This window comes from Pinus tabuliformis, chromosome 7 (genome assembly GCF_031772625.1).
Source record: "Pinus tabuliformis cultivar Carrire ecotype Pingquan chromosome 7, CPIR1, whole genome shotgun sequence".
In the NCBI taxonomy this organism is placed as follows: Eukaryota; Viridiplantae; Streptophyta; class Pinopsida; order Pinales; family Pinaceae; genus Pinus; species Pinus tabuliformis.
The window spans coordinates 1,440,673,258-1,440,688,817 of record NC_142293.1 but is presented as its reverse complement, the minus strand read 5'-3'; the positions used below and the strand labels follow the sequence as shown (position 1 = coordinate 1,440,688,817).

Genomic DNA, 15,560 nt, shown 5'->3' with positions numbered 1-15,560 from the left:
GCTTCGCCCGAGATCGATATCATATTGATCCTTCTCTCCTCCTGCCTTATCCTCTCGATAGTCCAAACTGGTACTATTCCTCTCTGATCAGGTCCTCTTTCCCGCTCCATGACATATCAGCCATCTTTTCACATGAGTCTCAGAATCACTCTGCAGATATTCTCTGCATTGACCCTCTGTTTCAACGCACCGACACTCATTTCGCGTGCAGCAAGATTCTTCCTGAAGATCTCAATCTCTTCTTGAACAGACCAACTCAGCCTTGGCCCAAGCAAGGAGGGGCTCTTCATCAACCTACATATAGTAGCTCAGAGCAAAGCGATCACGCACACTCCACTGTCACTGGGCTCCTACAGTGCGAAATCCTCAGGCGTCGACATTCTCCTGAAGCGGATCGATCTCATCGGAAACGTGCACAGCGCTCCCGGGTCAAGGTAACCTCCGTTTTAACAACTTCTGTGTTTAATTCCGCTAACAGTTGGATAAACAGTGGCAGCAAAGCTCCTCAGGTCTCTCTGGTTCTCTCCGGCCATCCCGGTGCAGCTCCGCCTTTCCCTCTTCTGACTTATCCCCTCCCTCTCACAGCTCTCCCCTCTGGTTTCCTTCCCCCATTTGATCTCGGCTCGCCTCCTCATTCACAATTTCCTCAGCTTCAAGCAGCACGAATGGCAGACCAACAGGGTCAAACTTCTGCTCCAGACAAGGCCAACAATCCCCTTGACAAGATCTTCAACAATAAGGATTGCACCATGTGCAAAACCCACACCTTCATGATCAATCGCCTGACTAAGCAACTCACTGAGCTGAAGGAAGATTATCAGTCAGACAGGAATTCGAAGCGCAAAACAAAGTAAATGAATAGTAAAACGCGGTTCACCAAATTATTGAATATGCAATGTTTTCACTCTCAGTGATAACTATATCCCAAGTAATATTTTAAATATGTTGTAGAAATATCACGCATAAAAAAAAAAAAAAAAAGTAGTCAAAAGTGGTTCTTCATATGTATATGTATTTTTCAAATCATATTTGTATGTTAGTGCTTTGATCTCTTATTTGTTTGTGTTATTTGTAGGTTTCTTCTCTCTGAAGACTAAAGATTAAGTTGGGAGCTAATGATTACAAGAAACTATTGAGGACAGTTGTTTAACAAGGTACGAAACACTCATCTCATTGTTACTCATGTATGATTTGATCATTATAAACCCAAGGAAAGTTTTCTATTTATATTAGTTTTGTTCTAGGTATAGGTACCAAAATTAAGGAGATCACTCTTGTCCGCAAGAGGGATTTGTCTGTGAACATGAACATCCTTTGTAGGCAAGGGAGGAGAGAAAACACATACAAAAAATCATTCTTAATCCATCTCCTATTTGATTTCCCTATAGGGCAGTCCTTGCTCAAGTGGCCATTTGTGTGGAATCACACTTATAAGGGACCCCCTCATAGTATAAAATTTGGTGTTGCTTTAGAGACCTTGAGCTAATAGAAATTAAGGTTTATAACCCATTAGTGAGGTTTATGCCAACCAAAATGTGAGTCATACCCATGTATCCTATTTGCTTGAAGGAGTAGTCTACTTCATTAAAAAAGCCTAGGGTGTTTCCGATTTCCTCTATAACAAGACCAGAAAATCAAAGAGAGGCCTCCAAGTTGGACTCAAATAGGCATAAGAACCCGCTTCTCCAATTGGTCGTCGAATTCTATTATCTAAGGTTTAAGTTATAAAGCTTGAGAGCCTCAAAACAAATTGTCTTTCAGTAATGTTTAACATCCTCTTCTTAGTTTTCCAAATAGCATATCTAGCATCCTTTATCCAGTATCACGCATTTTGGGTCATAACCAAGAGAATGTTAAATTTTTTTCTTTGACCGCTTCTTGAGAACTTCTATTGACATTCCTCTATTTTCAAATCAACTAACTACTATCGCCTTCTCCATTTTGTGAATCTCATTCAACTACATGTCCTTACCAAGTACCAATGAGGGCTCTCTAGCCTTTTTTTTGTTGAAAATGTAAGTAGCGTCGATCTTTATAATGTAATGTAAAACAATCATTTATGTATTTATTATGTTCATTCTATATATATATATATATATATATAGGGTCAAAGCATGTTCTTCCTGCCTATAAAGTCAAAAGAATTTGTTGAGTCAAAGAGAAATGTACTTGAGTCATGCCCCACTTGGACATTTGCAACAAAAATAATTTTGAATTTTATTGAATCAAATTCCAGCAAAATTTGTCAAGTTGGCCTCCTTGGGAACAAGTCAGCCTAGACCTCCAAGAGCTACTTATTCGACCTCCCGGATATATATATATATATATATATATATATATATATATATATATATATATATATATAAGGAAACTCAACTCATTTTAGAGAACAACATTTTTTCAATGTCTAAGAAGTACATCTAAACTATACAAAGGAGTAGAATTCAAAGGAGAAAGAATAGAAGTCAAAGGATAGAGAAGAATATTTTTGTTTGATTGAATTTCAAACCTCCACAACTCACACTTGTGAACATGACGAATTTATTTATGTTACTGCAGGCCTGAAATTTCAAGGGTTGAAATTTCAAGAGTTGACCATATTTGGGATAGTTTGACCATCATTGACTTTGACAATGGAGATGACTTGGAGGAGGGTTTGACTTGTCATTTTGGTGGCAGTTTTTGTTCTTGGTCTTGGGTCTTGTATATCTCATTTTGATTTGATTCTATAAGAGATGGATTGTTGGGTTTTCCCCCTTGTGGGGTTTTTCCCTCGCTTGGAGCCTAATTTTTGTGTTTGTTGTCTCTTTATTTTCTTGGAAGACTGAACATTTTGTATAATTGTTTGATGAAGAACCCATAATAAGTAATAAGAAAAGATTAAGCATTCACAAGTAATTATCAAGATAGAGAAATCAATCTTAATCCTATTACACTTGGTTTCTCAACATGGTATCAAATTTATGCTGAAGACAGGAGCAATATTGAAGAAGCCCTAAGTAAGACTAAGTCTGGAAGAAACCAAACTATAAATTCTAGCATGCAAAGAGACCAAGAATATTATAAAGGTGTTGAGATAAAGGAACACTCCTACTTACCATGGAAATAAGGACTGAACTAATTCAAGCAGCCCAAGGTAGTTACTACATAATCCATCTTTGCAATCTATGAAGTGTACAAGAAGAAAAGAAGACTAGAGTATAGATTTGTATAAAGAAAAGAATAAGGAACAATCAAAATTCCTATAATGATTTCCTGTGGAATCTGAATTTTCTGAAAGCATCTAATTTCGGGAGAATATTTTTATCTACAATCCACATCAAGAATTCTCAAGTGTTTACAATGACAAAATACAAGAAGTTTGTGTGATAGATCTAAACCTATGACAAACCCAAATCTTCAGTGATAGCATCTGAACCTTATGTGGCACTATGATATAAGGATTTTTTTGTGACATTGTGACTGTGGCATTTGAGTTCTATGACACTTCTCTAAGGTTTATAACATAATTTACTTAGCCAAAGCACTCCATATCCAAGACATAGAAGGACTAAAAACAAAACTATAATTAATCTATGCTCAAGTGAACTAGAAGGCCGAAGCTTATTATTTGAAGGTACATGAAGTCTAATTTTGTGGCACCATATGTGAAGTACTATGCGAATACATACATGAATTTCCATGAGGACTCTGAGATATATTTTTTGAGGACATTGCTCTGTGACAACCTATATGCAAAGATCTAAAGTTTACTCTTTGTCCAAGTTTTATAACTCTATGAAAATATATTTGCATTCTAAAGTTAATCTTTGGGTCAAGCCCTAGAGGGATAGTATAAGCTCATCACTATGTGATTTGAGATACATTTATTGATGCAAAGACCTGAGGTTTGATATGAGTTTGGTGACACAAATCCAAGCTTCATGGGTTTTATCCAAGGTAGTGGTTCAAGATTAAACATTCAACCGCATTGGAGATCTAACACTTGCAGTAGATTTCTTGTGGATTAAAGAGATTTTGTTTGAGAGAACCAGAAGGATTATCTTGTTGGATCGAAAATTTAGTGGTATAGTGGAAGGGACAAGAAGTCAGAACCTTGTGAACTCCGGGAAGAACTGAGAAAATATATCTTTGTGACACAAGTATATGATACAACTATGTTACCAATATTACTCTCCTATACATAAAAGAAGGATGATTTACTTCAATGAAGTTGACCTATCTATGAAGTTTGAAAGGAACCAAGAAAAAGCAAGTATCCCAAAGAAATTTATGTGGTTCGTATCCTAGTACAATGGTTGAAAGATTGATGCACCTTTAATGGAGAAAGTTGGTACATGACAACTGAAGAAAAGTCAAAGGATTTGATCTCTGCAAGGATGAATAAGGTAAAATTGAAGAAGTGAGTATAGATTTTGTTCACATGCATCAAGTGACCTATGTCAATATATTGCACATGATACCAAATCTTCTAGGTCATGATGAAGTCACATCTATGAAATAACATAAGAATAAACTAATGATCTTTTGAAAGATAGTGATGTACTATAAAAGGGTTTGCATGGATACATTAGAAATCATGACTTAATTGATATGGTATCATTCAAATTCTTCCCTTGCATTGGAATACTAGGTTTTTGTGATCAATGAATGAAATGATCCCCATCTCATAAAAAGCTTGATAATAGTATCTCTAGGGTTTTGAAACTAACTCATTAGTTTTCTTATAGAATTAAAAATTCTTAAATGACAAATCTTGAAGACTTTGAAATATTTAGGGTTTGTAAGCCCTAGCAAAGGCTTGATTTAAAAAAACCTTGGAAACAAAACCCTAACTAATTGTTTCTATTGTAAAAAGAAATCCTAGTTGTTGAGAATGACAGGAATGACATCATGTTGATATGGGAACAAGGATGGTGAACAGGTCTTACATTAAGAGGGAGTTGACCTTCTTAAAAAAGATAAGTACTCTATATCTCCTTGATTACTACTGTTGTTATTATATTTTACTTTGTCTATATTTGTTCTTTCATAGTCTTCTAATAAAGCTTGCAGGTCAATACAAGAATTATCTAAATTTGACTAACAGACGAAAGAATTGGAAGAACATGACAAAGCATGAAGATTAAGAAGAAGGAAGCAATTTGAAGTATGCATCAAAGAAGTCGATTAGATGGCAACATAAAAGGGAAGAAGTTCACTTACCTCAACTAGAAAGAGGGAGCTGTAATATTTTGGATGAATACAATATTACTTGAAGCTGGTTGGTTCCCTGATATATATATATATATATATATATTCTATTCAAGACCTCACATACTAGTTTGATGATGAGAAAGATACTACTAATGATTGGGAGTTGATATGATTTCTTGAAAGAGCATGAAGAAAGTTTTTGTTGCAATACGAAGAAAGAAGATGTGAAGGCTTGTGCAATCAGTTGTGAAGAAGTTTGGCTCCGTAAGGTGTTTGATGGACTACTTGATGACATATTGGATTCAGTTAATCACAGCTGAATGAATATTTTTAGAGAACCAAGAAGGTTGAGGTGCTTTATGATTCGAGAGTATGATGCACATCGAAGCTGTGAAGCTATAACAAATATCCACTCAAGAACCAATAATCGATGAATTGATGAAGTTTCTTTTCATGGAATTTTGAGACAAGCTTATGCTTGTGGATGTCTCCTCCCTGGTTAAGAGGGAGTGAGGGTGGACACTGTGTTCTCCATGTGTCATGTATTATGGCTAGGACTAACAGGCATAAGCCTAGTGCATGAGCACTAGTCGGGAGAATAGTGAATTGGATAAGCATCAAGGACGTACATTATTGAGTCATGTATTGTGATTGACTAGGATTAACATCCTATGTTGGATACATGGAGTTGGTGAATAATGGTTTGGAGCACACACTTTTACTTGGATTAGGAAATGTTCCTTTGAGGTCATACCTTGGGAACACCCATGTGGGCTATGTGCCTTGAGAGGTAGTGGTGTCCAAATTTATGCCTTTGAACATTGTGCTATGATTTAGTGGAGAGATAGAGCATACTTGTCAAGGCCTTGGTATTTTGACAATGTTGGCTATGATGATGTAAATAATCAATGGTGCTTATCAGTCTGGATCATTTCTTATATGAATATTTCAACTTGAGAATATCATGTTGAATCATTATGAATACCTCTATAGTTAAGAGGGAATTTTGAAAATGTATCTAGTGTCGGTCTTCATAATGTAATGTAAAACAATCATCGATGACTTATTTATTATATTCATTGTTATATTTATTTATGTTTTTTTTCAAAGCATGTTCTTCATGCTTATAGACTCAAAAAGAGTAAAAAAGGATTTGTTATGAGTCAAAGGAAATGTACTTGAGTCACGTCTCATTTGGACATTTGCAAGAAAAAGAATTTTGAATTTTATTGAGTCGAGGTCCACCAAAAATTGTCAAGTTGCCCCTCCTTGGGAACAAGTTAGCTTGGACCTCCAAGGGCCACCTATTCGACATCCTGGACAGATATTTATAGAAGGAAACTCGACTCACTTGAGAGATGATCATTTTTTTGACATCCAAGAAGTATATCTGAATTATACAACTGGTAACATAATTCGAGGGAGAAAGAATAGAAGTAAAAGGAGAGAGAAGAATATTTATATTTGACTGAATTTCATACCTCCACATCTCACACATGTGAACGAGATGAATTTATATGTGTTATTGCAGGCCCGAAATTTCATGGGTCGAAATTTCAAGAGTTGACTTGATTTGGGACAATTTGACCATCATTGACTTTGACATTGGAGATCACTTGGAGTAGGGTTTGAATTGACATTTTGGTGGCAATTTTGGTCTTGGTCTTGGTCTTGGGTCTTGGATATCTCATTTTGATCTAATTTTATAAGAGAAGGATTTTTGGGTTTTTCCCTGGCTTGGAGCCTAATTTTTGTGTCTCTTGTCTCTTTATTTTCCTTGAAGATTGAACATTTTGTATAATTGCTTAATGAAGAACACATAAGAAGTAATAAGAAAAGATTAAACATTCACAAGTAATTATCAAAATAAAGGAATCAAGCTTAATCCTATTACACTTGATTTCTCAACATAGTTTAATGCATTTCTGATTCTATGTTCATGGGACATCGACAAGTGGAGGTGAGGGAAAAAGGAAATTGGGGTTTTGACCACTTTTGCTAAGCATCTTCGGGGTGAGTAGGTTACATAGGAAACCAAAAGATGGATTGGATGTCTGGCAAGAAAGGAGTAGATCCAACATAGGTGAGCTATGATCTTAACAAAGGGCTACCTGATAAGATCCTCGTCAATTGGAATGACCTAAACTTTTCACAATTGGTGGATTACCAAAACATGGTTTTTCACTATAGGTCTTGTCAATAGCTAGGTCATCTCCAAAATGCTTTCCCTTCTTCTCATGGGAATTCTCAACCCCCTATGCTAAGAAAAAGAATCAAGGATGGAAAGACCCAAAAGATTCAAAAGTATATAAGAATTCCTCAACTCGCAAGCAAGATAACATGCAACAACAAAACGAATCTACAACAAAATCTAATTCTTCGACCTTAACGTATCCCCACATAACGTCATCTCATCCCACAAACTTTTGGGTCCCTCCTCCTCCTCTGTCATCTCCCCACTCTTATTCGAATCCATCGAATGGAGAAGAAACATATATAACCATGATCTTGGCTTCATCCACAAGTGGGCACAAACATCTTCATGAATAAGATCACTCCGACAATGATAAGGAAGCAACCATTCTTGCAAGCCCTCCAAAAATGGAAATTCCACAAGGAAATGCAGTGATTGTCCCCACATCATCCGCTCACGACAACTCAGGATGGATTGATGTTCGCAAGAAAAAGGGAAAAAAAGACCTTCAGATAACCCATGATTACATTTGACCTCAAAAATTGGAATCTCAGTCTATGTATTTTATATTTTCAATCTCTAATTAACTTGTCATATTTTGTATTTGATCTAATTTCCTCAATAACCAACCAATCTGAACTTCTCATGTAATCTCCTATTCAAAAATAATACATCTTTACCAAAAAAAAAATCAATAAAATCCTTTAAAAATTACACTAATATTCCTGAAATTTATATTAAAACAACATTATCAATATCCTCTATTCTTTAAAATCACTACAATTTCATAATTTCAAATTTTCAGAACATGCTACTCTACGTTAAACACCACTTAACCTAAAATCACTATTAAAAAAAATAAAAATAAAAAATATCCTCTATTCTTTAAAATCACTACAATTTCATAATTTCAAATTTTCAGAACATGCTACTCTATGTTAAACACCACTTAACCTAACTAATTAACCTTTATAAATACTCCAATTTACGACTGTCGCTCCAATTGACATTACCTCTCTAAACAAGTGCTGCATGCAGCCGGTAGTCCCTGCCTATATAACCGAAAAATTAGCAAGTTGCCGATGCCAACCCTGTTGCAAGTGTGTGACAATTGTTGCCGTTGGCAAGCACTAATTGGAACGAATTGTCCAAAACGAAATTACTCGCCGATGCCAATTCCCCATTTCATTTCTTCTGTTACCAGACAGGGGCTTCTCCAGATTTCCAAGAGGCATGCAGATATGGAAGAATCGCAGATATGGAACATTTCATGCATCTCCAGATTTCAAAGAGGCATATAGATATGGAAAACATCAATCTTTTGCGTGTCTCCAAAACACATACTTTATTTGTTTCCGTTATATGATCATAATCGCATGTGAAGCCTACGCTATGGAGAATGAGTTGAATGTTGAAGGTATTCTGGTGCGCTCAGCCTAAGGTATTCTTGTGTGCTCAGGAAAATGAGCTGAATGTATTCTGGTGCGCTGCACTGAGGAGAATGAGTTGATCCAGGCAGAGAGTTAATATCTTAGCATGAGGAATTGTTTTTGTATTGTTTTGCGTTTTTAGCAGCAGGTGAAGGTGTTTTCGTGTTTTTTAGCAGATGTGAGACTGCCATATGGCTACCATGCCAATACCTTTTCAGATCACAAAAAAATTGATGAAAAAGTTTGACACGTGGTTCTTACCAGAGACACATTATCAATTGCATGAACCAAGTTGGTCAAATGGGGCCCATTCATCGGACTACATGTGGAAGTTTTCCATTAATGTTTTATTTGGGATAAGTTTCAGCGAGAACCAGCACGCCCGATTTTCATCTCCTTGCTAATCAATAAACTCTGTTAATGTTCGTTGAATCTTGAATTGTCCGTCGAATGCTAATTACATTCTTCCGAGAACAGCGCTGCTGTTGTCCGTCCGTTAAAGAGAAGACTGAGAAGCATCTGAGAGTGCGACTGTTATATTGACGGAAATATTGGCAATAACGGTGAGTCTGTTGGCCTTTCAGGTAATTTTTAATTGGCAAAATATGACTTATTTTTCATGGATCGCTATGTGGGCACTGTTCAAAACCATTAGAGTCGTGCTAAAACAGCTTAGCGTTTCAGGTAAGGTCGTCTTTGCTTGAGGAATTATAATATAAAAGAAATTGAACAAGAATGACGTATCAAAATCCATGGCCAAGTTATTTGAAATCTCTGCACAGTGAATGTCTAAAGCAATTGTTTGAACAACATTGTTGATGTATGCTTGCGAATCAGATGAAGAACATGGTAACATATTGGACTATGAGCATTAACCATTAAACTTACCTCACTTGGAGCGATTCTCACAGTCAATCATGTGTTTTTTGCAGCGATTCTCACGCATACAGATCATCTAGATCAAAAATCCATAACCAGAAATTTTGTTATTTTAATTATATTGCAAAAATAGCTCCGACTAAGTTTGACACTAAACACTAAGCATGCTAACCAGTCACCAAAAAGTAGCCCTATGTTTGTGACCACAACTTGACCTCGGATAAAAGAAAGTAAATTCAGATATAAATAATTCGAACATGATCCTATAAACCAGACCAGAGAAAGAATGACATCTCAGACATGAGCCGCAAAAAAGTGTTTCCAATTGCTAGTCTTTTCAAAGCCTCCCTATTGAGGATTTGGCGGCCTACTGTTTGCTGCCGAGACTCTGGAACCCCACTCAAGAAACTCTTTGCTTGTATCATCCTTGTGTACAATAACTTCAATGAAGCATAAACAATCCTTTTTGGGTCCTAGGGCAGTTTTAATAGCCTCTACAACCTCTTCTTCCGTCTTAACCTGCACAGAAAGAAGGGGTGCTGTTAAATAACAAAACAAATACCTGGTACAGAGTACTTAGGCATCCTGCATTTTCTAGGGCTGAGAAAAAACGATGAAAAGCTGACAATAACAACAAAACTGCCATGATAAGAATCAAAAAGAGAGGAGTAGATTAAGATCACCAATCTGATACAGAGTTTTGACCAACTAAAGGTAAGTCCCAAAGTCTACAATAATGTAAAAAAATACCTTGGCAGTCCAACATTTCCCTTCACCGTTATGAATGGCATCTACTAAACCGGTGTAGTTCCAATTCTTTATGACATTGTATGGGCCATCATGTACTTCAACTTCTATAGTATATCCTCCATTATTAATCAGAAAAATGATAGGATTCTGCCCATTTCGAATCATAGTAGACACATCCTGGACTGTCACCTGTTGAAATAAGGAAGAATACATTTAGGGATAAAAACTTACTGATTTTTGGACAAAACAGATAACCCAAAGGAATTTAATATTTCAAATACAGATTCATTGTTATTCATTAAATAAAATATTACAGAATTTTATATAAAAATCCTTGCATCTGCACCTGAAAGCTTCCATCACCAATGCATGATATTAAACGCTTCTCTGGCGTTGCTTGAGCATATCCCAGTGTTGCTCCTACAGACCAACCTATCGATCCATACTGCATTTGGAACTCATACCTGCCAAACATACATTTAGCTCAACGAGCAAACAACTGCAAATATAGAGACAAATATACTTGTGAACAGAGCACCATGAGAGTGACAAATAGAGCAGCATAATAGTAGGTCCCTCTCATCAGAGAACAAACATTTCTCTTTCATCACTCATTGCTGCCACTCCTGCCATTGCATTGCTGCCACTCCTGCCATTGCAGACTTCGGCTCTGAAGCCTATCCAACAACAGTCTCACCGGAAACCTTCCTCCGTAGATGGTAAAGACTAATTTCATATTGTGTATATATTCACTCTTTAAGTATTTTAAATAAAACAGTAATTTCAACAGTGATGACTCATAACTGATAATCCAGTGATAATGTGACATCTTCCGATTCTATAAAAAGCGTACTTCTACATGGCAAACTCATATATTCACTCTTTAAGTATTTTAACTAAAACAGTAATTTCAACAGTCATGACTCATAACTGATAATCCAGTGATAATGGCCACCCATTAATAGCAACCACTCATCACAAAAGGTAGTATTGTATTCCTATGCGTTCGTGTAGATCCATGAGATTCTTATAGACATATGATTGTAGACAAACTATTTAAGGAAGAGAAATAGATGAGCTCAAAAAAAAGAAACTGACATGTCACAAAATTTCTTTTCTCATTGAAAAAATAAATGGTACCTTCTGTGTAATAAAGATCTTTCCTTTCATATGAAGCTGCCCAGGCAAAATCAAAGGCTACGCAACAATTACGAATTCAAAAATGTACCTATGGAAAAAATACTTTAGGACCCCATCTAGATATATCTTCTAAACCCATCCAAACGCAAATTTTATTTATATAAAACGCTAAGGACGTTTACCAAAAGTCCGGAATTTGAGAATCAAGAGACCCTCGGGAATAAATTATTAATATTGGAGCAGTGTGTCTCATTGGAGCAGTCGGGAGGTCAGAACCGACTTGAGGCCGGGGTCGGGCCTTGGTCCTCCATTTCTTAATGAAATCCTAGCTCCGACTACACCGGCTCCACCTGGACATTCGATTGCACGCCCTCCTTTCTATTAAAAAAAAAAATCAGAACTACTCATATTGTAGCATGAAAAATAAGTTTCCAATGTTAAAAATGTCATTCTCTTAATTTTTTGATAGCCATAGCCACAACAACTAATAAAATGAATGTTACATTATCTTTTTTCAATGCTTTCTGTCACAAAAATTTGACATATTCTGACTCTATAAAAAGTGTACTTACATGGAAAACTCATAAATCCACTCTTTAAGTGTTTTAAAGAAAACAATAATTTCAACATTCATGAGTCGTAATAGATAATCCAATTATAATAGCCACCCATTAATAGCAGACACTCGTCACAAAAAGTAGTATTGTATGCCTAGGCATTTATGTAGATCCATCAGGAAGGATATTGTGCACATGAGATTCTCATAAACGTATAATTGTAGACAAACTATTTAGGGAAGAGCAATAGATGAGCTCAAAAGCAAGAAACTGACAGATCATAGAATTGTTATTCTCATTGAAAAAATAAATGGTACCTTCTGTATCAAAAGGAAAAAATATCGGTCTATTGAGATCGAGGTCCAGAAACGTTTGGATGGGACCAAGATTCTGGTCAAAATGTTGGTCAACAATTGTTGATCAGGAAAATATTTTGATATAATTATAGATTCCAACCCAAAGCAAACTCCACCAATTGTTACGTATTTGGCAAAATTTTTGGGTATCTCTCTTTGAAACTGTTTGAATTTCTCTGCATATATCTTTGTTCTTCCGTCTTCCGTCTAGGGCTGAGAAAAAACGATGAAAAGATGACAATAACAACAAAACTACCCAAAGCAAACTCCACCAATTGTTACCTATTTGGCAAAATTTTTGGGTATCTCTCTTTGAAACTGTTTGAATTTCTCTGCATATATCTTTGTTCTTCCGTCTTCCGTCTAGGGCTGAGAAAAAACGATGAAAAGCTGACAATAACAACAAAACTGCCATGATAAGAATCAAAAAGAGAGGAGTAGATTAAGATCACCAATCTGATACAGAGTTTTGACCAACTAAAGGTAAGTCCCAAAGTCTACAATAATGTAAAAAAATACCTTGGCAGTCCAGCATTTCCCTTCACCGTTATGAATGGCATCTACTAAACCGGTGTAGTTCCAATTCTTTATGACATTGTATGGGCCATCATGTATTTCAACTTCTATAGTATATCCTCCATTATTAATCAGAAAAATGATAGGATTCTGTCCATTTCGAATCATAGTAGACACATCCTGGACTGTCACCTGTTGAAATAAGGAAGAATACATTTAGGGATAAAAACTTACTGTTTTTTTGGACAAAACAGATAACCGGAAGGAATTTAATATTTCAAATACAGATTCATTGTTATTCATTAAATAAAATATTACAGAATTTTATATAAAAATCCTTGCATCTGCACCTGAAAGCTTCCATCACCAATGCATGATATTAAACGCTTCTCTAGCGTTGCTTGAGCATATCCCAGTGTTGCTCCTACAGACTAGCCTATCGATCCATACTGCATTTGGAACTCATACCTGCCAAACATACATTTAGCTCAACAAGCAAACAGCTGCATTGCTGCCACTCCTGCCATTGCAGACTTCGGCTCTGAAGCCTATCCAACAACAGTCTCACCGGAAACCTTCCTCCGCAGATGGTAAAGACTAATTTCACTGGTTTTATGATTTATTCATTAAGAACTTCCAAACTCGGCTTCATTGGCTTCATTAAGAACATCCTCCAATAGGCTTTACTGGTTTGAGTGAAACATAAATATACAAAAAAAAATAGAGCAACATTTTAGCATTTTGGACATTTAATAGTGAACATAATACACTGTTGAAAGGTTGAGGCGTAGAAAATTAATTTAAGGCAAGAGTGGCCAGAAAATTAATGTTTTTCTTTTCGAAAGGGGTTAGGGGTTAGACTCTGGGTCGATGCGGGGGACGAGCAACCTAGAATCAGTCTCGCAGAACCTTGGTGTTATAAGGTAACAAAACAACAAGAACATTGTTGTGCTTAAATTATAAGAGATTGAGAAGATACATGATACAATTACAGGTATACACTTAATCCGACCGGGAAAATATCGTAGAGTATACAGAAATATCCGATATCTAAACATCTATGATAAAAAATTAATGAAAAAAACTACAAACTAAATATCCATATTTATCAAACAAGCGAAAGACATAGTTGAATAGTAAACCTTGGCATGAGGAAATCTTTATCACATAACTTCTTAAACTCAGAAACTATACAGAAACGGAGTGGAATTTCCGACCAGATAAGAAAATATAACGATGCGGTTGTGCATGAATTAAGAAAGTGTTGTGCAATGGGTTTTGTCGGGAAACACTTTTACAGTTATAAATACCCTTGCGGGGTTATAGACAAGAAGAAACAAAATTAACAGTCGAACCTTGGAAAGGCGAATTCAGCGTTTACATTGTTAAGAAAATTCATATTTTACTGACAAGAGAAGAACTAAACCACAGAACTACAGTCTATCATATTTTATGAAATCCACAACATTTGCAATGTAAAGGAGGTCGTCGAATACATAGTCGCACCTGAAACAAGAGGAGTAGTAACCCTTTTACTTCCGAAGACAAATCGGTAGGAAGGAAAAAGAAAACTAGGTTGTGGGGAATTAGGGTTTGGACCTGAAACAGAGAAAATAGTTGACTATGAGTTAAATTTATTCAGAAGAGCTAGCCACTAGTAGGAAATAAAGAAAATCTTTATTGCAATCAACGGAAAACCGTTTGTCAGATGTTATTGAAACGCCTTGAGGGAAAATATCTCTGAAACTTGTGCATAGTACAAAGAATGACTCCCTGCATAGCGACGACGAGAATCCTGGAGTTAGATTCGGCATTGTTGGAAGATAATTCGTGTAAATAATTAAGTTGAGTATCCAAACCTTGCCTGAGTCTATCATACATTTAGCTCAACGAGCAAACAGCTGCATTGCTGCCACTCCTGCCATTGCAGACTTCGGCTCTGAAGCCTATCCAACAACAGTCTCACCGGAAACCTTCCTCCGCAGATGGTAAAGACTAATTTCATATTGTGTTTGGTGGCAAGAAATTGAGAGGCGGTGGTAGCCAGCTACCTGAGAGGTGGCAGACGGTGGTAGCCAGCTGCCTGAGAGGTGAGAGGTGGCAGCTATATAATAAACTTTGCATGCGCCTAAGTTCAATGTTTGTCACCACAATTTTCCAGACTTTGGATAAAAATAACTTGTCACCACATTTTTGCAATGATATAAGCGAAGCCTGCAATAAGAGGTCCTTTCTTGCCCAGCCAAAAACCTTCGTTAAAATTTTGATAGACGAAAATTGTCATTCTAAAACATTGGTTAAACGATGATAACGCAAAAAAAAACATGGTCAACGAATGAATTAATGCGCCGTCAACGATATCGATCGCTAGAGTCCCAGGACTAATAATACTCACTCCCATTAACATCACTTTTTTATTTTCGACATACCTTTTACCTTTTTTGTTTGGAACAATATTATCCTTTATGTTTTGGTTAAAGTTGCGGACTTAAGCTCCCTCCAAATCGCCCTATTCTACTTTAAAAAAAATTATTAGCATCCC

At 36.3% G+C, this 15,560-nt stretch overlaps 1 protein-coding gene across 5 annotated transcripts; it reads right to left on the bottom strand.

Moving 5' to 3' along the window:
* Positions 1-9,816: 9,816 nt before the first annotated feature.
* Positions 9,817-15,036, bottom strand: LOC149253102 (pyruvate decarboxylase 2). Of its 5 annotated transcripts, none has more exons than XM_089459870.1 (6): positions 14,883-15,036; positions 14,717-14,791; positions 14,525-14,617; positions 10,796-10,913; positions 10,450-10,638; positions 9,817-10,218 (listed from the first exon to the last, which is right to left on the bottom strand). In XM_089459870.1, the coding sequence occupies exons 4-6, from the start codon at positions 10,898-10,900 to the stop codon at positions 10,048-10,050; spliced, it is 465 nt and encodes a 154-aa protein (XP_089315996.1). In that variant the 5' UTR covers positions 10,901-10,913; positions 14,525-14,617; positions 14,717-14,791; positions 14,883-15,036; the 3' UTR covers positions 9,817-10,047. The 5 variants fall into 5 exon arrangements, 2 of the variants coding, with proteins under 2 accessions (XP_089315996.1, XP_089315995.1); XM_089459869.1 differs by having other exon boundaries at positions 14,878-15,035; XR_016267056.1 differs by lacking the exons at positions 9,817-10,218; positions 10,450-10,638; positions 10,796-10,913 and adding exons at positions 12,844-12,871; positions 13,022-13,210; positions 13,369-13,486 and having other exon boundaries at positions 14,878-15,028.
* Positions 15,037-15,560: the final 524 nt, after the last annotated feature.